Below are 23,200 nucleotides of genomic sequence, written 5' to 3'. Positions count from 1 at the left end.
GCAGATTAGAGTCAGCTGAGAAATCTTTTGCGGGTTTCCCCATACTTGGAACTGATTTTACTGATGGAAAATATCTTGATATTCCTAATACAATTACTACACCCACATAATTAGCATAATAAATATATAAGCCTGTCAAGATGATAGTCTAATGTACTTGCCACTCTGTTATTTAATAGTGAATTCCAAGTATTCTTGGCAGCTGTTTGAGTGTCAATCAGGCTAAAAAACTAACAACAGAAAAGCAGTTGCTCTCAAAATAAAAAATAAAAATTGCTCTCAAGTATGAACCCTGCATAAAAGAAATTTTAGTCCCTTTTATCAGTAACCACTGGGTTTCATTCTGATCTCATAATAACATTCCATCAGTGTGTGCAATAAAATTGAACTGTAGGTTCTTCTCTGCAGACTCCAGTGCTAACATTCATGGTGTCCAAGGGCTGATAGGAACTCCAATGGGAATTTCCATGCTTCCCTCATCCAAGGCAGTACCACTGCTTCAAAGTGAGATGTCTCCAAATCTGAAGGATTTTGCTGACCTTTTGCTGACCGTTTTTTTTTTCAGACCATGAGGCATGCAGACACGAGAGATTACAGATAAATCCAAAGAAAAGCAAGATCCAGACCCTCTTTTCCTGCAGCTGGTAGTGGCTGAAGAGGTTACAACCACCTTGCTGCATGTAACCACTGCCTCCATGGTCACTGCCTGACAACTCACTGTCTAATTAGCTGATCAACCTGCACAGCTGCTCTTTACTATTGTGACAAACAGTGTGAGCCTGCTTCAGTGTTAGTCCTGCACAATAAATGAGGATGATTGAGGAAGTGTGGTAGCAGTTTCACAGCACAAGTAAACCCCCAAATTATTCCTGTACCAGAAGAAACAATGCTGCCAACCGGAGAAAGATAAAGCTCCAGAGTGCCTGTGGAATAAGATTGAGGGTGAATTAATGAGTTACTGCAAACTGGAATCTAAGTAGAGGTTCACCTGCTCCAGAGACATGCCTGCAGTTGGTTCAGCCTCCACAAAAGGTCCACTGGTGTTCTCAACTAATTTGTGATAAAGGGAAAGCCAGTGAGAGGTCTGCATGGAGAAGTGTGGAACAGCAGAGACCAGTCAACTCTATCGAAAACCTCACCCTAATGGCAAATAAACACTACAGCCTAGGACACCTCCCATTAATTAATTTCTATTTCACGTCCACAACCAGTGGGAAAAGACTGCTTTTGAAGCATTTTTCAGGGATAGGTCCCTTATTGTGAAATAAGTGTGAAATGCTGCCTTTCATTAAGGGTAAGGTCATGTTACTGCCTGTCAGTGATGGTGCTAACCTCCCTCACCTCTCCATTACCAGCATGTGCTCTGTTGGATCCCAAGCCCCTCCAGGCTGTGCTGCCCTTCTGGGGCTCTGCTACCTGTGTAACAACTCTTCCTAACCCCTACCAGCAGCTCAAAAGCTTGCCTCTCCCTTCCATCACCTCTGTTATCCAGGCTGACAAGTATCTGCCTGGAGTACTGCCCTCTGCATGCCTCCTCCCAGTTCAACACAGACTAAAAAAGTTGCTTTCTACACCTTCAGGGCCTTGTTCAGGCCATTTCTGTCAGTGCTCCTTTGTTTTTCAAAAGCCTGCACCCACCTCAAAAGGTCTGAAACTGAATGTGCTGCTTTCTTGCGAGCACCGTTTCACTCCTTGCTTCCCTAAACTGCTCTTTGTAAATGAAGTTAGCTAACTGTGATGCTTCAGTCTGTACACAGGGCAATTACCCAAAATACTTCAGACACAGAATGAAAAAAAAACCAAAAAAACCACCAAGCACTGGCTGTCAAGGAGAAGCACTATGAAACTAAATGATGAGAGTGCTCTGGGGAAGAAATTCCAACCCTCAATTCTGCAAGTGCAAGAAAGAACTGGAGAGCCAAGCCCGGCCAGATTTTATGGAGCTGAATAGGCTGAGCTAGAGGAAATACCAAGAATCTGTTTATTCATTATATTCCCCATATAGTGAGTTGTCATAAGTTCTTGAACCACTCAGAAGAAAGCAAAAAAAAAATCACGACTTCTTTTTTATTTCCCCTCATTCTATTTCAAAATTCAAATAAAAACGGTCAGGAAAAAACCCTTCATCCTCAGCTGTTCACAGCCTCTGGAGTTGTTTCCCAGTTATTCTGGGGCTTTTACAAGCAGAGCTAAACAGCCACTGTGCAAATGAACCTTTAGCCCTGGGCAGAACGGCTTCACACACTAACCAGCAAACACAGAAGTCAGACCGAGTAGTTTAACACAATCTGAGCAGAAAAGAGTAGTGAAACTGACACAACCCCTCAGCATGAGGTACTTTAGTTTGCATGTGAAGCTTAGCACTTACATATATCTGGACTGCTGAATGAAACGTTTAAAAACAAAAAAAAAAATCCCTTCTATCTTCAAAGTATAGACTTCGGTATCAGGCAGGATAGGAGTGAAACTGAACAAGCAGCATATTTTAAGTTGTAACCACCTAAGCAAAAAATAGCAAGTGATATTTTTTTTTCTCTCTCTCTTTGTTTTTTTTTTTTTAATGGCTCTCCACGCAGAGCAAGCAAGTCACTCTGTGCTGTCAAGAATGCTGGATTCCTACTAGCAACAGTCAGCGGTTTCTTTTTAGTTGCGAAAGCTGCAGGAGGCTCTGGCTGTCTGTGTGTCAGAGCACGAGCAGGACGCTGGCAGAAGCAGCCCCTCCAGCCCTGTGTGTACGTGTAGCACCTCCCCATTCCCTCATTCCTGCAGGCAAAGGGGTCTCCCTCTTTCCCTCTGCCTGGCAATGCTGCCTGCTGGCTGCGCTGCTGGGAGGAAACGGTGAGGAAGCCAAGCCTACTGTAAAAAAAAGAATAAAATAAAGAGTTAGAAGATGGTTCTTATTACAAACATCAAGCTGACAATGTGGCAGGCTAGAAATTCTCTGGGCATTACAAAATGCTAGGAAATTTGGAGTTTAACTGCCATGAAGTCAGCCTGACACAAGTATCCCCTTCTGCAGAAAGACAGCCTGTATACAAAGAAAATGCCCCAGGAGATCCCACACCTGCAGATGGAAGAGGTTACAAGGTGCAGGGGAAAGCCTTTAACAAACTTTAACCAACACAGCTGGCTCAACTTTAAAGTTTATTTGTGGCAGCTCTCCTCCTATATTACCTAAGGAGCACCAGGGCAAACACAGGTTAATAACCCATCAAAGGCATGCATCAACTACTCAAACACTGAACTGCAAACTACTAAACTCACCATGAGCCAGCAGTGTGCACTCACAGCCCAGAAAGCCAAATGAGTCCTGGGCTGCATCCAAAGCAGAGTGGGCAGCAGGTCAAAGGAGGCAATTCTGCCTCTCTCCTCCTCCTGCGAGACCCTCACCTGCAGTGCTGCATCCAGGTCTTGGTCCTCGATATTAGAAGGACATGGAAATGCTGGAGCAAGTCCAGAGGAGGCCACCAAGTTCATCAGGAGAACCTTCCCTGTGAAGTCAGGTTGAGAAAGCCAGGGCTGTTCACCCTGGAGAAGTTTCCAGTATCTGAAGGAGCCTACAGGGAAACTAGAGAGGGAGACTTTGTAGGGAAGGGTAGTGGTACGACAAGGAGGGATAGGTACAAACTGAAAGGGGGGAGATTTAGGGCATCTCCCCTTTTTAGGGGAATCACCCCTATTTATCCACAGTTTAGGTTGGATATAGGGGAGAAATTCTTTACTGTGAGGATGGTGAGACACTGGAACAGGTTACCTGGGGGAGGCTGTGGATGCCCCAAAACCTGGTGGTGTTCAAGGGACAGGTTGGATAAAGCAACCTTGAGCAATCTGCTTATGTTCCACGAAACCAGCACTGACAGAACTGAGGTGCTACAAACCCGCAAGAGTGTATTGATAAACTTGTGTAACAACTTACAGGTGTTGTGTCCTGTGCCACTCATTTCCAGAAGGACATAGAGAGGCTGCAGCGTGGCCAGGGAAGGGAACGGAGCTGGGAAGGGAATGGAGCCCCAGGAGAGGCTGAGGGAGCTGGGCAGGGGCTCAGCCTGGAGCAAAGGAGGCTCAGGGGGCCCTTGTGGCTCTGCACGGCTCCTGCCAGGAGGGCACAGCCGGGGGGGTCGGGCTGTGCTCCAGGGACCAGGGACAGGAGCAGAGGGAACGGCCTCAGGCTGGGGCCGGGGGGGGGGGGGGGGGGGGCGGTAAATTTGGGTATTAGGAAGAAATTTTTCACAGGAACGGTGAAAAGCATTGGAACAGGCTGCCCAGTGGAGATGATGGAGTAATTTCTCCTGGCCGGTCTAGGGGAGATGTAGCTGGGTATTAGGAAAAATTTCTTCACAGAAAGCGTGACTAGGCATTGGAACGGGATGCCCAGGGAGACTGCAGAGTCACTGCCCCGGAGGTGCTCAGAGCAACGACTGGACGCATCACTTAGTGCCACGGCCGGGCTGACACGCTGCTGTCCGCTCACAGGCCGGACTCGCAGACCTTTTCCGCCGCAATCGCTCCGTTCCTTCTCTCTCTCGCTATATATAAATATATATTTTAGTATTTCTGCGACTCTGCCCGCGCCCCTCCTCCCGCTCTCCCCGCCCTCAAGCGCACACGCGCCTGCGCCGTGCCGGGCGCCTCAGGCCGCGCATGCGCGTCCCGCCCTCCCGCCGAGCCCGGCGCCGCCTCCCTCCTCCTCCTCCCTTTCCCGGCCTCTTCCCCGCCACCTCTTCCCGGGGAAGGGACGAGGGCGGCCGGAGCGCGGCACGTACCCGCCGCCATGCAGATCACGCTGAAGACGCTGCAGCAGCAGACCTTCCGCATCGACATCGACCCCGAGGAGACGGTGCGGCCATTCCCGGGCCCCCTCCCCGCCCCCGCCATTTCCCTTCCCCACCCGAACCACCATTCCCGGGACGCGGCCGTGGACAGGGATGCGGGGATCTGTGCCCTCGCCCCCCAGGAAAAAGGAGGGACGGACTCCTCCTGTGGAGGTGGCAGGAGATTCAGTGAGGGGTCAGGGCCGCGGGGGTGGTGCTGTGTCCGCCCGGGATGATTTTGGGGGATTTAGGGCCGCGGGGGGGGGGGTGAGGAGGGATCCCCTTTTTCCTCGGGATGCTGGTGGGTAGGAGTGACTTCCCATCGCCGAAGGAAAGGGGCTGCCGTGGCCAGACCTCCGGCGGAAGGACTTTTTCCCCCCCTTGTTTTTGAGGAGAACGCCCCGGAGGTGGGAGGGGGAATAAATATCTCACGTAGTCCTCGGAAGGAGAGGAGCTCTGTAGGAAAGGAAAGTTTCTCCTTTCGGGAAGCGGGGTACCGTGGGTTAGCAGTCAGTGGGGCGCAGTTTTATAATGGGAGCACTGGGAGAGGGGATATTGCGGGAGCATCCCTCTGCCGGGGTGGGGCTGGGGGTCCAGCAGAAGGAAAACGTGGTGGTCTGTCCCATCCTTCCATGGATTCCTACAAGGGAAAGGCTGGGAGGGTTGTGGGGCTTTTCTGCCGGGGCAGGAGCGTGATTCTGGGGTTTGCTGCCAGGTGCATCACAGTGTGCCCGGGCAGGTGTGTGGAGGTTTTATTGTGTGGCCACACGGGGCGAGCTGCAGTGATTAATCAGTGTGCACTTAGGAGGGGAGGGAGTGCAGCAGAGACTCTGCTGACCTCGGTGCTGGGGGGTGTGATGGGGTTCAGGCAGCCTCCTTCCCCCTGCCCAGCGCCTTTGGATGCTGTGAGCGAGGAGGAGGCATGTTTTGCTTCCAGGTGCACACAGGAGTCCGCTGGAAAATCCTCGGGGAAATGCAGTCGGAAGGGCCCTAAGCGAGCTGGCAGGGTTGGAAGTTGCCTTGTCACTTGCCTGAGCAGAGGTGGTTGTTTTGATAGCCAAATCCAGACAACACTTGTGGCCTTGGTTTGAAAGATCTGGGGAGGCTGGCAGCTTTCCTTTCCAGGCAGCTTTCCTGTGACAGGTGGGCAGTGAAGCTCTAGATACTATGGGGCATTGTATCTGCTTTTATAAAGGCTCTTGGTTCACCCTCTTCCATCATAAGAAAATAAAGGATGACAGTTCAAAGTTGGGCTAAGAGCTCGTTTGGGTTGCCATTGTGACTGAGGGACATGGCAAATGCCCTAGGAGAAGCAGGGCTCGGAAACCTTCAAATGTTTAAAACATAAGTCTTTGCTGTTACTGAGAAAACTCTCTTTTCTTTTTTTTTTTTTCCCTTTCTTTTTTCCCCCCTCTTGCTCTCTGCATTCAGTAAGGTCCTGGGAAGTAAATTCAAGGAGAGGACTGAAGGAATGTTGCCAGTCAAAGCCCTCACCAGTTTATGAGACAGCAGAATGCAATGACTGGAAGTTGGATTGTGGGAAAATGCGACTGCACCCTCTGTTTATAAATGTAGCTGCTACAGTAGCTCAAAATAAAAATGTTCCTCATAAGCGTAATTTCAGCTTTTGGTCAGGAATGCATGATAAGACAGAAGAAATCTGGTAAAATTTGAGGGGAACTTTGTTTTAAAAAGGACAGGATAGAGACTTGATTTTATTGTATTAGCTGTAGAGGTGAAAAATGTGTTTAAATTTCTGTGGCACACTTAGAAAATTACTAAGAAAATAACTGTTGGAAATACTAAAAATCATAGAACTTAGTAAAGAGAAGTTCAGCTTTGAGCCTTCACTTACAAACTGAGTCTTAAAATCAGAAAACACTTTGAAATAGGCTATGTTGAGGAAGCGCCTCACAAGTGTGTGCTTTGAAGTTCTCAGTCAGATTTTTTTTTGGAATACACGGATTTTACCTAAAAGCGCACTGGTTTCTTAGATTAATTTCCTGGGACCTTGGAACGTGTTTCATGGGGTTTGGGAAACATTACTTTTAGTCTTTGGACCATGTGTGTGTTTCTCAGAGGTAGGCTTGTTTACTTGGATTTCTGCCCTGTGCTGTGACAAGGCCAAAATTCATGTAGTTGCAATAGGCACAGGAAACCTGTTGCTCCAAAGCCGGGTTCTGGTTCTGTAAAATTGCTTTTGTGCTCCTAGCAATTTCTCCCCTTACTCTCAGTACCCAGTTTAATCAGGAGAGACTTGATGTTACTGTGCAAGGCAGCAAGGTTTAATGCTTGTAACTGAGAGCTGTCGTTGATAGGAATATTTAAACCAACCTCCTGTAATAATTTGAGGCAACATACTTCCCAATAACTCATTAGCCTTGCTAATTAGCTCTGTGCACAAGCAACTGGTCTTTTTTTTTTTTTTTCCCCTATTAAATACACAGTCGAATTTTAAACTTGCCTTCAGTAGTGTGGCTAGTTTTGGTTTGGTTGTGTTTTAAAACATTGGCCAAGTGAGTATTTTGAGTGAGTGAAAAATCTGCTTGAAGCTATTACCTTGCTTGGCAAAGATACTCTCAGGTACCCTGACTGACTAAAGAAGATGAAAATATTTAGCCTCGGGCCCTATTATTGGGGAAGGCCTGTTATCAAATTGAATTTTTGCAAACCTGGTTGTTTTTCCCTTAAGTTTTGTTATGGGTCCATCAAGCTCCGTACAGGGGTGGATTTACCCCTCGTGGTGTTCCAAGTGGGGCCACTCAGGGCTTGAGCATTTCGATTTAACCAGGGTAAATGAAAGCACGTATCCATCTGCACAAGCTGCTGCTTCTTTTTGTTGGCTCTCTGTGAGAAAGTAAACATGTTAAACATTGTGTTAGGAGCGAATAATAAGCGCTGTCTGACACTGGTGCAGCCCTGCGTGGCCACATCTCTTGTCTGAGGTGACACTGTAGGGTTTTAAATGTGGCACTTCTCTTGTAGTTACCACTGTGTAGACACGAAGCAGGGTTTTAAAAATCTCCAACAAACGTTCTTAACTTGGAGGGTGAAACACCAGGCAAAAGTTTAAGTCTGTCCCGTTTTGTTTTCAGCTCCCCCTGCGCTGTTAACCTAAAAACCTGATTGTCAGAATGCAGAGAAGTGCAAGGAATATTCAGGATGTCAGCAGTCTTTTGGCTGCAGCCTGTGTGTCACACAATATGGGCTTTCACATTTCGCTGTTCCACCACAGCCCTTGAACACCCAGGCAAAGCCAGCTTGTTTAACACCGTGTCAGCAGAACGCTCAGCTGTGGAAGCCCGGGCTTCTGCCGTGTTCTGGTGTGTCCTTAGCATGTGTGCGATTTATGTGGAGGTTTCGGGATGCTAACGTTACTGTGTCAGAAGAATCAACTTTGTAGCAGTTCTGGAAAAAAAACCGGGCTGCTGCTGAGTGAAATGGTGAAAGCTGGTTCCTGGGCTTGTAACTTGTGAATGAGTGTGAGCAAGCCCTTAAAAACCTTCCTACGTGTGTTTCAGTTAATCCTACAGCAGTTGTAGGTAAGAGGGTTGTTTTTCCATTTCCCTGGGAGTTTCATCATTTTATGGTTAGAGGAAAGTGCTCAGTTCAAAATCCAGAGGTACCCTTCTAGGTTAAAGATGTTTTTCAGGTCTTGGTATTCTTTTTTTAAATTACTCTTTGGGTTGTACAGTAGGTATCTTTCTCCTCTTCTGGAGGATTGTTTCGTTGTTCTTGCCTCTCTTTAGCATTTTTATTATTGTGTGTGTGTGTGCTTGCACAGGCAGAGGAAGTGTGAGTTTGAAGGGCTTGTACTTGCTGCTTGTGGTTTGATACATGACTCTGCAAAATTGTAACTTCAGAGATCACTAGAATAAAAGTAGCTCCATTTTTCCCCCCATTGTTTTCATATCTTCTTCACAGACTATAGCATTTTTGAGTTTTGGTCTGTTACAATTTATGGTTGTTTAATTAACTCTCTAGGGGCTTTTTGCTACTGCTTTTTTTTGGTGGATAGTCCTTTTCTTTTTCCTGATTAGACTTAGGATTTTCAAGCAAGGAGGTTGTTCTGATTCTTGGCTGAAGAAGGCTAAGCTTTCACAAGTACAGGAATATTTTCCTGAAATTCTAGTGAGTGTTTTAAATAAAATTTCCAAAGAACTTTGGGCAGGATGACACATTTTTTTAAAATTTAATAAGGGAAAGGATAAGATAGCATAAATTACTTAATACAACTAAAATTATTTTATTCATATTGGAATATGTTTTTACATGTTGCCCATTTTTCAAATGCTATGGCTCTGCCCATATTTTTTCAACTACTTTATTGAGGATGTTCTTATCTAGGTTAGCTGTCAGCAAAGAAAAGTTAGCTTTGTACTTTTAATAATTTGGCAGTGTTATGTGCTGTATTTCTCAAAATCTAAACTTCCCAAGGTGGCCAGTACACTTAGAAGTTAAATATAGAGATTGTACACACTTAAAGATGGTTCTATACATATATTTAAGGTCTGTTTTGCAGTTACGACTGGAAAGCATAGGGTATCTGTCCTTGACATGGATAACAACAGGCTGGAAGGTGTTCCCTTTGAAAGTTGGTGAATAAGGAGAGTATGATTTAATTAAGAATAATAATTATGAGCAGATGATCCTGCTGCTGGCTGGAGTCCCATTGCTGCCCTTGTGTGTGAATGTCTGTATTTACTGACAAACCTTTCGAAAACATTTTCTTTGAATTCCTGAAACACAGAAAAGGTTATCTGTAGGTGTGAGGTACGGGGGTGTAAACTTAAAGCACCGAGGGGCACAGCTGGCAATGTTTTCTCCTACCAAGGTTTGTGTCTTTGGTCAAGGTTCCCGTGGGTGGAGTGGGCTCAGTGGAACAAATCTCTCTGTGTTTCTCAGGACGTGGTGATGTGCAGCCTGTCTTACCTAGAGCCTGTGAGGGTGGCTGTCCCTCTGCGTGCTGCCCTGCAGGGAGCACCAAAGGAACGGGAAAAGGAGAGGGAAGGGCTCGCCGCGGCTGTGAGCACACAGAGCGTTGTCTGCACGCCGGCTCTGGTTCTCCCCCTCCTTGTCTTCCCCTGTGTTTTTGTGTCAGAGGCATGCAGTGTTGGAAAAGGGTTTTTTTTTTTTTAAGTGTCTTTTTGACATTGGTCGAAGTGGCTTGTCAGTTTTCTTCGTACTCAAACAACTGTGGTCACTTTTATACTTGTAAATTGGCTTGTGGGGAATATGCCTATTGTAAAAACTGTGTGCCCAAATCTTCAGGAGGCTTTTTTTTTTGTGCTAATCAACAAGACCGCGCAAGAGTCACCACTCAGAATGTAAGCTTTCTTCCTAAAACAAGCCTTTGTGGCTTCAGAGGCAGGACTGTCCATCTTGCTGTTTTTCTTCAAGCTGCAGATAGCTGGAAGCTCTGCTTTAGGTTGACATTTGTGTCCCTCTGTTAGTACAAAGCTGCTTTTAGTCACCTTTTTGCATCAGAGAACTGGCCCCGGTGCCTCCTCTTTCAGACAGGGCATACATCAATTTTAAAATGCAGGGCAGAAGTGTGTGGAGGCCTGGAGGCCAGCTTTGAAATCAGAAATGATTTCTCTTGATCTCTGGTCAGTGCATAACGATTACTAGACTTAAAAATTTCACTTGTGTGTAGATGAGCTCAATTTTGTAGGGAGGAAAATAGAAAGGTAGAGGTAATTGCAGAGAAAGTAAATGTCAGGGCAAAATTTGGATTTTTACCTTGACAATTCCAGATTATTTTTCTTCAGAGGATGCTGCTTCTTTCTTTGTATGCGAACTTCAGCAGCAGTAAATAAAGGAGCTTATGAATGCTTTATCCTGTCTGTTTTTAAATGCTGGAGTAATTCTAGATGCCTTGTTTATTTGAGTACAACTGTTTTTTTTTTTTTTTCCCAGGCACTTACTAAGCTCATAAGCCTGACTGGATTCACAAGCCTCTTCCTCTCCTGTGGTTCTTCCCAATTACTGTATCTGTTATGCCTTTGAGGCCTGAAGTAGGGCAGTGATCTTTTCATGTAACCACCATTATTATTGCCTTCTGACTAAATATGACTGTCCTGTTTAGAAAGAAAATATAAGAGAACACTGTAAATGGAGTTTTGTGCCCGAAAAGCCTGCTTTTATGATTTGTAGAAAGAAGTAGCTGGAACCAAATAGATTCTTACCAGAAAAAGAGCTGTAAAGCATTGACTTACAAGCTTGGTAATTTCTTATCCTCTGCTTGTTTTCAGTAGTAGGCACAGTATTTGTCATTAATCAGTTGCTGATCATGGAGTTTGATTAAGGGTAGTAAAACCTGTTGCACTGGTCATTTTGTTGCTTCATTAGCAGGTTTATTGTCTGATACAGCTGCATTGTCCTCGCCTGACTTTGAGCAGTATCTATGTAGCAGTATAGCATGTGGTAAATACATTTGCAAGGGCAGTAGGAGGAGAAAATTCAGGAATATTAAGCTTAAATTCTAAACAATTTTTCGGACTATGATGCCCTCCCTCAGGGAGGAGGAAAAGAGCAAGCCCTTTGGAGCAAAATCTTTTGTCCTTGTCTAACTATGACTTTTCTCAAAGCCTGGGAGAAACACGTTAGCTTGCTACAGAAAAGATGAAGGGTGGTACAGAATTATAATGTAGATTTGAAAACAAACCCTCTGTGCAGCATTTGTTCTCCAAGAGAAGCAGTTCAGCAGAGCTAGGTTGGCAGTGAGGGTCTTTCAGAGTTGGTCTCTTCACAGTCCTTTAATTCACTTGATGAGAATTTGATTACAAATCAACAGAAGCATGATGTCACTGAAAAACACAAGGTTGAATATTGGTACCTGTCTGCCTAACTGAGGGTCAGACTTTGGTAAACAGCTCTCAAATGAGCAGCATGGATTAATTAGGATTGGGTTCATTAAAAGATGAAGTCCTGAATATCATAGATCCTGAAACATCCAGGGAGAATAGTGATGCTCTTCTTCAAGTGTGCTGGCCACCTGTTCCCAAGGACAGTGAATTTCTACCTTTGGAAAGAGGTGCCTGGAGCCTGTGGAAAACTGTGGCTCTGACATGAAACTAAAGAGACCTGCTTGGTTTAGCTCTAAGTTTTGGTGAAATTATGTAAATGTTTTACAGTGGCAAGCATCAGTGGATGTGGGAAGGCTACTCATGCTTGAATGATAACATCAGCACAAGAACAAATCAGTATTAATAATCTATGAGTTAACTTGGGGTGGAATCTAGCAAAAGACTTCCAATATCAGAGTAAACTTTGTAGCAGCCTCACGGTAGAGGTAGCAAGCAACCTTGTCTGTGGGTGCATCAGATTCCTGATGGAGATCATGGTGTGGAAGATGGGTTTGTGGCTTGATGTCAAAAGAGATCCATTCCAGCTTTATATTCAGTTTCTCCCAACATCTCAAAAAATTCAGCAATTTTTCTTGCCCGTGTAATTATACATTAAAACTGATGAAAGTACACTGTTCACCTTTTCATTAGGATTTATGAAACGAGTCTCTGAATAAACTGATGATTCTTGCCTCTTCTGTGTTAGCATTTATATGAGGTGGGAGAAATGAAAATCCCTGTGTGAGAGGGAAGGGGGAATGGTGTGGGATCAATGGGAGCTGCTTGCCTGGGTGGAACCCAGCATGCCCTGCTTGCTTAGCTGGCAAAAAGTGACTGCAAGGAGCAACTGGGAAACTCAGCACTGGTGATTTCATGAAGAAACCCATTTTTAGATGCAGTTGATGACTGGTATTTCTTTGGAAGACCTCAGTTTTTCAGTTAGGAGTCAGTCAGCTCTAGCTCTTTATTAAACAGATTGCAGGGCATAATGGATTCTCGGGGACGTTGCGTTCAGTTTCTGAGTTGTAGGGAGAGTTTCACCTCTGAGTTCGTAGGGGGACAGAAGAAAGTCATCTTGGCTTGTAAGTGTGCTGTTTCTGAATCTTTAGGGTAAAGTGTTTGTAGATGAATTGATGCTCATTCTTAAAGTTATTGCCATAAAGTAGAGGCTCTGTTTATTGAGCTGTGAAATTTTATAAGCGTAGAGGAAAAATGGGATTTGGTGAGGTCTGAAATACATTTTGAACCCTAATCAGGTTGACTAAAGCTACAAAGCCTGAAGGTTTGGTTTATGGATCTGTATTTATGAGTAAAATAAATCATAATCTATGAATTATTTCTCAGTTTGATGGATCAATGTGCTGGGTGTGCTTCCCCAAAATTAATTTTCACTTAATAACCAATGGTGGTGCTGGAGTTAGGTTCTCAGCAACCTAATTTGCTAGAGGCAAAGTTTAGGATGTTGCTTTTTTCAGCCTTTCACTGCACCAGCAGCTGGAAGATGCAGTTGTATTTTCTGAAAAGCATTGAGAGGGCCTCTCTCTCTCTTTCTCTCTGTTTTTTAATTCCTCCTTGAAAATGGGGCATCTATAGTTTAAATCTAAATTAAAGTGGATCATACTACTGTCTGACATACAGTTGCTGCACCGTTATGCATTTTCCTCTCTTAGCAGAATTAATGGCACAGTTATTTCTCACTATGCCTTTAATCACTCCAGTTGGAACTACAAGGGGAAATTCTCTGCCACTGGAATGTTACTGCTAAAATTGATGTATCTGATCTTATCTATTCCTTTCTTTTTTCCCTGAGAATTAGTATTGTATCCTCTGCAAATGATGTGTTTCTGGCCTCCTAGGCTAGGCAGTGATGAAAGCCAGAAGATAGGAAAGCATTATTTTAGCCCGAGTGTTTTCTTGAACCTGTCTCTAATAGGAGAATGATGAAGTCTGCAGCTGACTGTATTTTCTTGCAGGTTCAGGCTCTAGTAGTTAAGAGTTGGTTTAAGTCCTTTTGTTTGTTCCTTTGAATAGTTGTGATCCAATCAGTTAATTGTATTCATTTGAGACAGGACAGATTCCCTTATCTAAATCACTGTTCTTTATAAAGCAGTTAAGCAATGCTCTGAAATGTTTTTGAATGTAATCTTGAAATTACTTGACTATTTGATGGTATTTTCAGTTTTAAAGGAGCAACTTGAATGACGTGACAGAATTTTAAATTTGTGATTAGGAGCCCATGGTGGAGTACTGTCAGTCACCATAAGATATTGAGTATCTTTGGATGGCAAAAGTTCACAATAGAGTGAATGTCCATTTAAATGAGAGACCCATGTAAATGATCTTCCCCTTTGCAAATGGCAGTGTCCCTGGGCATAGATAGCAAAATACTGTAAATTGGCTTATGTTAAGCTTAAATTTCTTTTAGATTTCTGTAAGCTGTCAGCCAGAGAACAGAAGTAATTTAGGATATAATCTGTTCTTAAACTGATTGATGCATGTGGCAAGAATACAGGCAGAGAATAAAGACCAGCACTGAAAACTGTAACAGACTTTTCTCCTCAGGATTTCCAGTCTTTTCAAGAATTAAGAAGTTAATGGTGGCCCCTGTATTGGCAAGCTTTAGCCAAAGATTATCTCTGTTCTCTAGGAGAAAATCTCTAGTCTGTTTTTATGTTCAGAACCACTATGGTTCTGTAACCTCATGGTGTTATTTGCATTGATAACCATTTCACTGAGGCAATAAATACCAAACTGCTTCACGTGGATTCAGTTACTGCACACAGTAATTAGCACATGTCTTTAGTCTGTCCTGACCTAGACCACCACAATAATAAAAATTATGTCAGTATTAGTATGCAGAGAGGGTTTTTGGGTTGTGGAAGGTGCCTGTACAGCTGAAGCACAGCCACCTGAATATCCAACAAGGCTGAAACTGCCCTTGGGTGCTGAGTTAGTTTTCCTAGGTGTAACCCTGTGGGATATTATGGGACTGTGTGCTCTTGGTGGTGCTCAGCACATGAAGGATGTGGACCTTTAGGAGCTGGTCCAGAGGAGGCCATGAAGGTCTTCAGAGGGTGGAACACCTCTCCTATGGAGACAGGCTGAGAGAGCTGTGCTTGTCCAGGCTGGAGAAGGGAAGGCTCTGGGGAGATCTTGGAGAACCTTCCAGTGCCAAACAGAAGGTTCTTTATAAGAAAGATGGGAACAGACTTCTTAGCAGGCCTGTTAAGAGTAGATGTAAGGAAGGAATTTTGTACAGTGAGGATGGTGAAACACTGGAACAGATTCCCAGAAATTTTTTTTTTCTCATTTCCCTTGGCTCTATGGTGTAAATGGAAGTTTGCCTGCGTCTGGAGATGAATGCCACCTGCCAGAGGGATGAAAGCATAGTCCTGTTTGTTGCAGACTTTAAGGAAGGGGGGATGTTTTGGGAGGTTTTGGAAGAGGGCAGTGCCTCAGGTCGCTTGCGGTACATCAATCACAGCACAGTAATAACAAGGGGAAATGCTACACGCAGGTGGTCAGCAAAGGCAAATGAATTGTTGGATCCTCCTACAGTAAATATCTTAACTCCTTTTCATGGATCCAATTATTGTGTAGTAAATCAACGTGTGTATTCAGTGTATCCTGACCTGGACTGTTTGCTGTTCAAACATTTATGTTTGAAAGAACACATCTTGGTTTTGTTCTCTGTGGGAAAAAGACTGTTGTCTGGAATAAAACAATAGAAAACAAAGGAGACTAACTAGACATTTGAAGCCAGTACCTTGATTTATGCAGTGGACATGAAACAAACTTTAATTTTCTCCCTGAAAATAGATTATGCACGTTAGTCACATTTCAATATTTCTCACAAATCTATGGCAAACCTGGTACCTGGGTATAAAAGAAGTAGTCTGGAGTCATTATCTTTGAGTGATTGGTACAAGAGCATAAGAATACGTAAGGAGAGTGTTAAAAAGTAGACATTTGCACACATAACAGGCTTTTAACATGATTCAAGGGATTTGCCCTAGTGCATGCAGGACTTTAACTGAAGTTGTTTGAAGTATTAGACATTATTAAAGTTTAGGGAAAAAATCCTTGATGGCTTATCTGTGGTGAAGGAGATTGTTCAGTAGCAGCGTGAGTCACTTCCATCCTTAAAACTGGGGAGGAATTAACAAGCTCATATTTTTAATTTTCAAGAAAATATGCTTTAAAAATAAATGTAAATCCAAGGATGGGACAGATTGTTGTAAAGTAAGTGCATGAGAATGCTGATTATTTCAGCAAACTACTGTCAAATTTGATTATCCTCAGGACTTATGGGTGGCAGTGAGCTGCTCTCAGTTTTGCTGTGGGAGAGCAACTGCCTGGTTGGAGACTAATTCCAAAGCATTTGGCAGGTGCAGGGATGGCATGCATGGTACAAAATACCAAAAGCATCCTTTCTTCATCTGCTGGGGAAAAAGAGCTGGCTCCCTATTTTTGTTTAGTACCATAGAGGGAAGCAATATGTTGCGTTCTGTATCCTTGAAGAGCTTTATGAAATAGATTTTTTGAACGTTCAGGAAAAAAAAAAAACAAACCCAACCTTTGGAAGGTGGTGTTAGCTTGTAGTAATAAGCTCATAGCAGATTGGTTGTCTTTGTTTTCTCTGTGCTGGGAGTGTCTGCAAAAAAAGCAAGAAGAATTGACTGCGTGTGCAGGTAGTTTGTCTTAAAACATGACTGCAGATGTGTCAGTGCAGGAATGCTCTTACAGGAGCTTGCTTTACCTCCTCAGGGTAGCATTACAGAGCCTTCCTGGAGAACTGAGACCATTCTCATATATGACAGCAACTAGCAGGGCCACTTGAGCTATTGGTGCTGTGAAAGTGTGGGTGATGCATCAGTGCAAGCAAGTAAATGTATAGGCTTAGAATTGCTGTGTGAAGCTCCAGAAATTGTGGTGGAGAGGGAGGAGTTGAAAACAATTTATGTAAGATAAGCTTCTGAACATTTTGCACAAGTCTTTGCATATGGGGAGTTCAAGGTTGGATGTCATGGTGATCTTACCAAAAAAAAAAAAAAAACCCAGGCATTCCCCTGAAAAGTGGTTATGATGATGAAAACCTTCCTCTCTGTTTGTAGCAGCTGTATCCTCTGCATTCAGGGAAAGAACAGGGCAAATGGGTCAAGAGATGAAAACATTTTTGCTCCCCAAATTTCTTAATTTACTTTTTCACTGTGTTGTACACTCATACAAATAACTTCACATGGAAGAATTAATTACCCAATTTGATTCTGCACAGGAGACTATTTGGGAAAGGGGCATGTTGCTCTGCAAAGTGGTTACAGTGACATTCTGAAGGCTGATAAACTTGACATAATCAAGGCATGATTGAAACTACTCTTCAGTATTTAAAACTTGAAGTATACTTAATTAGGTTTGTACTGTGAACTTTGTTTTCATTAAGACTGTTTTTGTGCTTTAGGTGAAGGCACTGAAAGAGAAGATTGAATCAGAAAGGGGGAAAGATGCCTTTCCAGTAGCTGGCCAAAAACTAATTTATGCAGGTAATGAATATTCTGAAGATAACTTATCTGAACGTGCTTTATTTTATGTTGTTGTTTGACTTGGATGTGAATGTTAAGTCTTCTAAGAATTCTAAGAACTGAAGTACAGACAGGATAAAAAACCTCACTAACACAAAAATTAACTCAAAGGGAACTCTTGATTTTGAATTAGAATTTTTTAGGTTTTAATGCATGTGTGTCTGTCATCTTTTCTCTTGTAACATGATGTCTTAGGGATATGCTGGATGAAGAAGAAATAGCTTTTTTTTTTACAAAAATTCAGGATTTAAGCAGGTAAAAGCTGCTGTTCTGGTTTAATTCTTTTCTTTTTCAATTTATGCTGTGTATAGCTGAAGCATTGCTGTATATACCACAGAGAATTAAAAACTAGATTATTTCTTTTGGATTGACGAAACAAACCCACCACCAAATCCTTGCTGTACAAAGGTACTTTCAATAGTTTTAAGCTCTGTCACTAGAAATGTGCATTATGTACTAGCAAAAAGCAGGCTAATGTCAGTTAAAAACATGAAATTAACTTTAGTTGAGCTTTATTTTACTTCCCTTGTTCATTCTGGTGCTAATGCAGAAATCCATTTTTTTGTTCTTACTTCATGTCAGATCTTTGGTGCTATTCCAGTACTCCCTCTAGTGGTTTTTTTTTTCTCTCTAAAACCGGGTTTGAAAGAAGCTTTGGTAGACTTTTCACTTTTGTCATGCACTGCTTTGTAACAAGTATTGTCTCTTTCACTTGTGATAAGCCAAAGCCACTGTTAACAGTGGAGAGATGCTGATGGGAGAGAGGTTGTGAATCTCTGTGTTTGTATAGCTCCTCTGGACCACATCTCAGAGCAAGTTTTATGTCCCTGGTACTTCAGTGGGGGCAGTGCATGCCAAGAGCATGAACGTGGAAGTCTCATGCACAACCAAGAAATGTGAACCAGGGAGAAGGCTTTGTGCAATGTGTGTGACTGCATGGCAGTCTTAATATTGTGTTACTGTGATTGCAAAAATCAAAGATTGCATAAGATTCTGTGACATGACTCGAGTGTTTTGTGAAGTCAGAATGTATCTGCAGTATTGAATAACCCTCACAAGCAGTAGGAAATATAGGAAATAAGATTGAGAATATAACATTATACAAAGACAGTTCTCTTTTTTTTCTTTTTCTTGGACAAGAGATATGACGGTATATTGATGACATTTTTACTTTTATTAAAATGAACTGTAGAATTTTCCTAGTTTGGTAAAGCAAAGTGATACCCCCAGCTGACTTTGATTAGAGAAGCTCTGATTGTCCATTGTGTTGACATCTGAATTAGGGTGAGCTCTAGAAACCCTGAGAGTGGTGGGTTCTGAGAAGACAGGATGTCTCTATATATACTTCCATAAAGTATATATATATTATATTGCAAACACATTCATTAAAGCCTTCCCTGAAGTGCCTATAAAAATTGTGAGTAAACCCTTGTAGGTTCTGAGTCAGATGCTACAGGTATTGCTATTACTGCACTATGTGTAATACTTCCTTGAATGTTTGACCTGCAAGACTGGTGGAACCAGTCGTTTGTGTTCTGAGTGCCATAAAGTGTATGTGTTGCTTGATTTCCTTGCAATCATCAGGATGTGTCCTTCTGGTTGCAGTCCACCAGAGAGGTTATGAAATGGAAGTAGTCTGTGGCACATCTTCAGAAAATTAATCAGTTTAAATTGTAAAATATTCTCTGAAAATTCTGTAGTGGAAATCAGTGCTATAAAACTTACAGACTTGCTTTTCTGATTTGTGGTGCTATCTCTGAGTCAGCTTATTCTAAGAAAAGGCAAAGAGTGTGTGGTTGACTGTGTTCCTAGAAGTTCTTGTAGAAGTGTTGCAAGTCTATTTTGTCACAGGACCACCTCTGCTTAGGAAACATCAAAAGTCATAGTATAACAGAAGTTTCTGGGTTTGTCTGATAATTTTTCATCCTTCTGTCCAGGTGGCAAGTTATGAAATGGTTCTAGATTTTTCTAATGTTTTAGCCTTGCAAATTGTTAAAGTTGCAAGGTCACACACTTGTTATTGCCGGTAATGCTCTTATCTGAAGAACAAATGGAAGATAAGTAGAACGGAATTTCCCTTACTGTGTAAGCAGACATAGGTTACTTGTTTAAGCTTTTTGTCTGTTAATGCTTTTCCTCTGTATTACGTGTATCTTTGTTACGGATCTTTCCAGATTCCAGTGAATCTTTCCAGACTTCATGCTTTTATTTTAAATGGCTTTAAAGCATCTGCAACACTTAGGGCAGCAGCCCTCAAGCCATCCACTACTCTGTACATCACATGAGGAAAACTGTAGCTCTGCTGCCAAAGCTTAATGGCCAAACTGCTTTTTGTTGAATTAACAGTTATTTGTAATCTGCATAAAACATGTTTTCTTGAGGGAATCCCAAGATCATTTATTGATTTGTTAAACAGCTTCTTAATTTCTGCCTGTTTAATTTCCCAGGTAAAATCCTTAATGATGAAACTGCTCTTAAAGAATACAAGATAGATGAGAAGAACTTTGTGGTGGTTATGGTGACAAAAGTGAGTAATAACTTCTTTGGAGTAGGAATCTTCATTAATTTAATTCTATTTTTTTCTTGTGATGAGTAGTTGTATATATCCATTCTAAAAACCAGTGGAATTTCATCATAAGCAAATTCAGATCAACAGTAAAAAGCTTGTGTGAAGAGATAAAAAATATTGCTTCATAGTCTTGGTTTGCCTAGGCTGATTTTTACTTTTGCTCTGAGCTGAATGTTTGGATTAAAGAAAAAAATTGCCAATGGTTGATTTTACTGTTTATTCTTTCATGTCTCTCTGTTTTTTTTTTCCCTTTTATTATTAAAAGGAAGAAGGCAACCTAGGTAGTTTGTGGTTGAATCCTCTGTATGGAGCTCTTCCAGCCTTGCCATGTTGCTTTTCATAGTTCATGGCTTTTTCTCCTGTCAAACTCAACAGCATAAACCAGTAGAGACAGGATACATCTGGCAGTAAACAAACCTGTGGGTTTTGAAAGCCTGCAAGTGCCATTTATAGGGAATGACTGTGACACGTGTTTGAAGTATTTCTTCTCTGAACCACTTGTCAGGCTGCTTCCAGGAATCAAGCCACTGCTTTTCCAGGCATTCCAGACCATTGCGATCTGAATCAAACTGGCTTCATTTGTGTTTTGGAATATTAAATTAATTTTGAAGCTCGAGTTCCTCCTCCTAACAACGAAAACATGTTTTCTGATGGCCCTTATTTCTATCTAGTAATAGTAAACATAATTAAACCAGTGGGCTTGTTAAAAATAACTGTTGTTGCTGTCTTCCTGAATGAACAGCTTCCTAATTTGTGGTTTGCTGCAGGGACATTTATCAGTACAAGAAAACAGGTGCAGATGAGTTGTCAGAGTCCAGTTTTTCATTTTGTTGATAGCAGAAGGCTCCAGAAGAGAAGTTGTGCAACTGCCTCTCCTGGAAGTGTTCACGAAATGTGTGGCTGTGGTACTTAGGGATGCTGTTTAGTGGTGTGTGTGGCAGTGCTGGGTTAGTTTCAATCATTTTAGAGGTCTCCTCAACAATTCTATGATTCTAAAGGCAGATCTCTGTGAAGAACTGCTAAATTCAGTATATTCTGATAATAAAGGACCTGTACTTTGGGCATTTCTTCAGTCTTACAATCTTTTTGCTAGTCTTGGAGCTCAATTGCCCTTTCCTGATTCTGTTGTGGGTAAGACATGCCCAGTCATGTAGGCAGAGATTGCTAACTTTGTCTGATGCTCAGGCGTTGTTGCATTAAGGGTTTAGGAATCCAGCAGAAAATAACCCTCCTTGCATTCCTACTGTGTCAGTGTTTTTCTCTGAGTGCCTATTAAAATGTTATTTGCTCTGCCCATCATGTTGGAAGCTATTAATTCTTAAGCTTTACCTCTCCTTGCAGACAAAAGGAAGAAGTAAATGTTTTCTTCTTCAAGCAGGCAATGTCTGAAAGTGGTGGTGCACCTTGAATAAGTAGTTTTGTTAAAGTTCAGCTATTTCTCTTGGAAAGGCAAAGATTGGAGTCAGCTTTGTCAGCCCTTGGGGCTATTTCTGTATAATGGGATTAATACCGCATCCAAGAAAAATTCAGGTTGCCATTAGAGATCTGAAGATTATTTCACAATTGCATACAAGTATTATTCACTCCAAATATTCTGCTGTAAATTTGGTAGTCCTTCATTCTGCTGTATCCTTGATGCTTACTTCATGAACTGAAGTATTTGAGATGTTATTTTAGTGCTCTGAATGCAAAGATTGCATAACCAAAACATGTTGCAGGTGAAGTTTAATTTTTTTTCTCATCTTGTGTTCCAGCAAACATAATGAAATGTGATTTCTGTCCTAATTACTTTTTTCCACATCTGAGTGGTGAAAAAAGCTTATGCTTGTTCTGCAGATGTTTTTTGGCAACTCTCTTGGTTTCTTCTGGAAAATGTGCTTTTGTAAAACACAGGATTGTTTTTGCATTTAAAATATTGTTGCCTGTAAATATTTAGATCTTTGCATTTCACTTTATCCTCAGAGTGTGAGCGCTCAGGTGTGTGAGTACCTCAGTGACGCTCTCAGTTGCTTGTTTAAACACAGTGAAGGGCGAGAGAGAATTAATGTCTTGCAACATTTTAATGTTGTGCTTGATGTTGAGGCAGCGACAGCAAACACAAATGGTCTTAACAGAACTCAGAGAGCCGTGGATTTATGATCTTTGTTCTGTGCCTGAACTCTTTTGTCCTCCTGCAGCCCAAAGCAGCAGCTGGAGTGACTCAGCCGTCAAATGCCACTTCCACTGTTGGCTCAACAACTGCAGCTCCCACAGCAGTTGCTGCACCAATCCCTGTTCCTGCCCCTGTGCCAGCTCCTGTCCCTCCACCACCAGTACCAGATGCAGTGGCTTGTGAACCAGCACCTGTGAGTGCTCCGAAAGAGGAGACGCCAGAAGAAAAACCACCTGAGGCACCAGCTGCTCTCAGTCCATCATCAATTGACAGGTATGGATAAGCCTCCAAAAATGGGTTCCTGTTTCTGTTGCTTCTAGTTTTGATTTTAAGTTTTTATTACGGTGTTAGGCCAGTCACTCTCTCCATTCTATATAATTTTTCTTCTTTCTTGACTATAATTTCAGTCTCTGACTCAAGTATGATATTACTGATTGTGAGAAGCACCTCTTCTTGCTTGTGCCTTCTGTGGGAAGTGTGGTCTTGGGAACAAACCTGTGGAGGGGAGAGTTAAATGACACAAGATTTGAGCTCTTGTTAGGCATTTCAGAGTTGCTATCGTGCAAGTTTCTTTTCAGGCTGAGGATATTCACCTGCAGTGGGCATCTACTGCTCACAAAGCTCTTGAAGTCTGAAGAGAAATGTGTCCTGTCGTGCTCATAACCCTCTGATTGTGCTTTTGATGATGTTGGTCAGATTCAAACCATAAATTCCTTATTGCTGTATGAGTCTCTTAATTTTTGCAAAGAGCTTTTTCTTCCAAAATGTAGGATGTGGTATTGCTCTTAATCATGTAATGCCTTAAAGCTACAAGGTTGGGGTTTTTTTTTTCCCCTGAATGTTCTTTGACCCATCTGCAGGTAATTAATTGTGAAACCTGGGAAAACTTTTCACCTCAATTTTCTACAGTTGAGAAAATCAAGAGGAAGTTAGAGGTTTCATCCCTGTTGTATGCTGTTGCCTTTTTTTGCTTAAGTTGCTGAAGTACTGCATGGGATTAAAATGTTGTTAACTGGAATTTAATGGCCCCTGAAGTGCTGCATAGCATCAAATCTTCATTTTTCATGCTCTGGGTTTTAATTATTTGTGTGTTTTTTCTGGGAATACTGGTGCACAAGACAGTATTTTTAAAGTGATTGTATTTAACCACCATCGAATACTGATTTGATGATAACAAAACAAAACTTGCAATTGCCTAATGTCTTGAAAAACTGATCACAAATTTCTTGCACTAAATACAG

The 23,200-nt window shown here is 42.4% G+C and overlaps 1 protein-coding gene across 1 annotated transcript in view; it reads left to right on the top strand.

Annotated features, from left to right (window-relative positions):
- The first annotated feature begins 4,642 nt into the window (after positions 1-4,642).
- The window catches only part of RAD23B (RAD23 homolog B, nucleotide excision repair protein), a 35,704-nt gene continuing 17,146 nt past the window's right edge, over positions 4,643-23,200 (top strand). The window contains exons 1-4 of the mRNA XM_071455736.1: positions 4,643-4,837; positions 17,118-17,199; positions 19,686-19,765; positions 21,985-22,232. Of these exons, the coding sequence (XP_071311837.1) occupies positions 4,772-4,837; positions 17,118-17,199; positions 19,686-19,765; positions 21,985-22,232 (476 nt within the window). The 5' untranslated portion in view covers positions 4,643-4,771. The remainder of the gene's footprint in view (positions 4,838-17,117; positions 17,200-19,685; positions 19,766-21,984; positions 22,233-23,200) is intronic.

The sequence above is a fragment of the Agelaius tricolor genome, unplaced genomic scaffold (genome assembly GCF_023055355.1).
Source record: "Agelaius tricolor isolate 1412-34295 unplaced genomic scaffold, bAgeTri1.0.p SCAF_53, whole genome shotgun sequence".
NCBI classification, from domain to species: domain Eukaryota; kingdom Metazoa; phylum Chordata; class Aves; order Passeriformes; family Icteridae; genus Agelaius; species Agelaius tricolor.
Note: the sequence above shows the minus strand (reverse complement) of the source record. Positions and strands in the feature narration are given on the sequence as shown.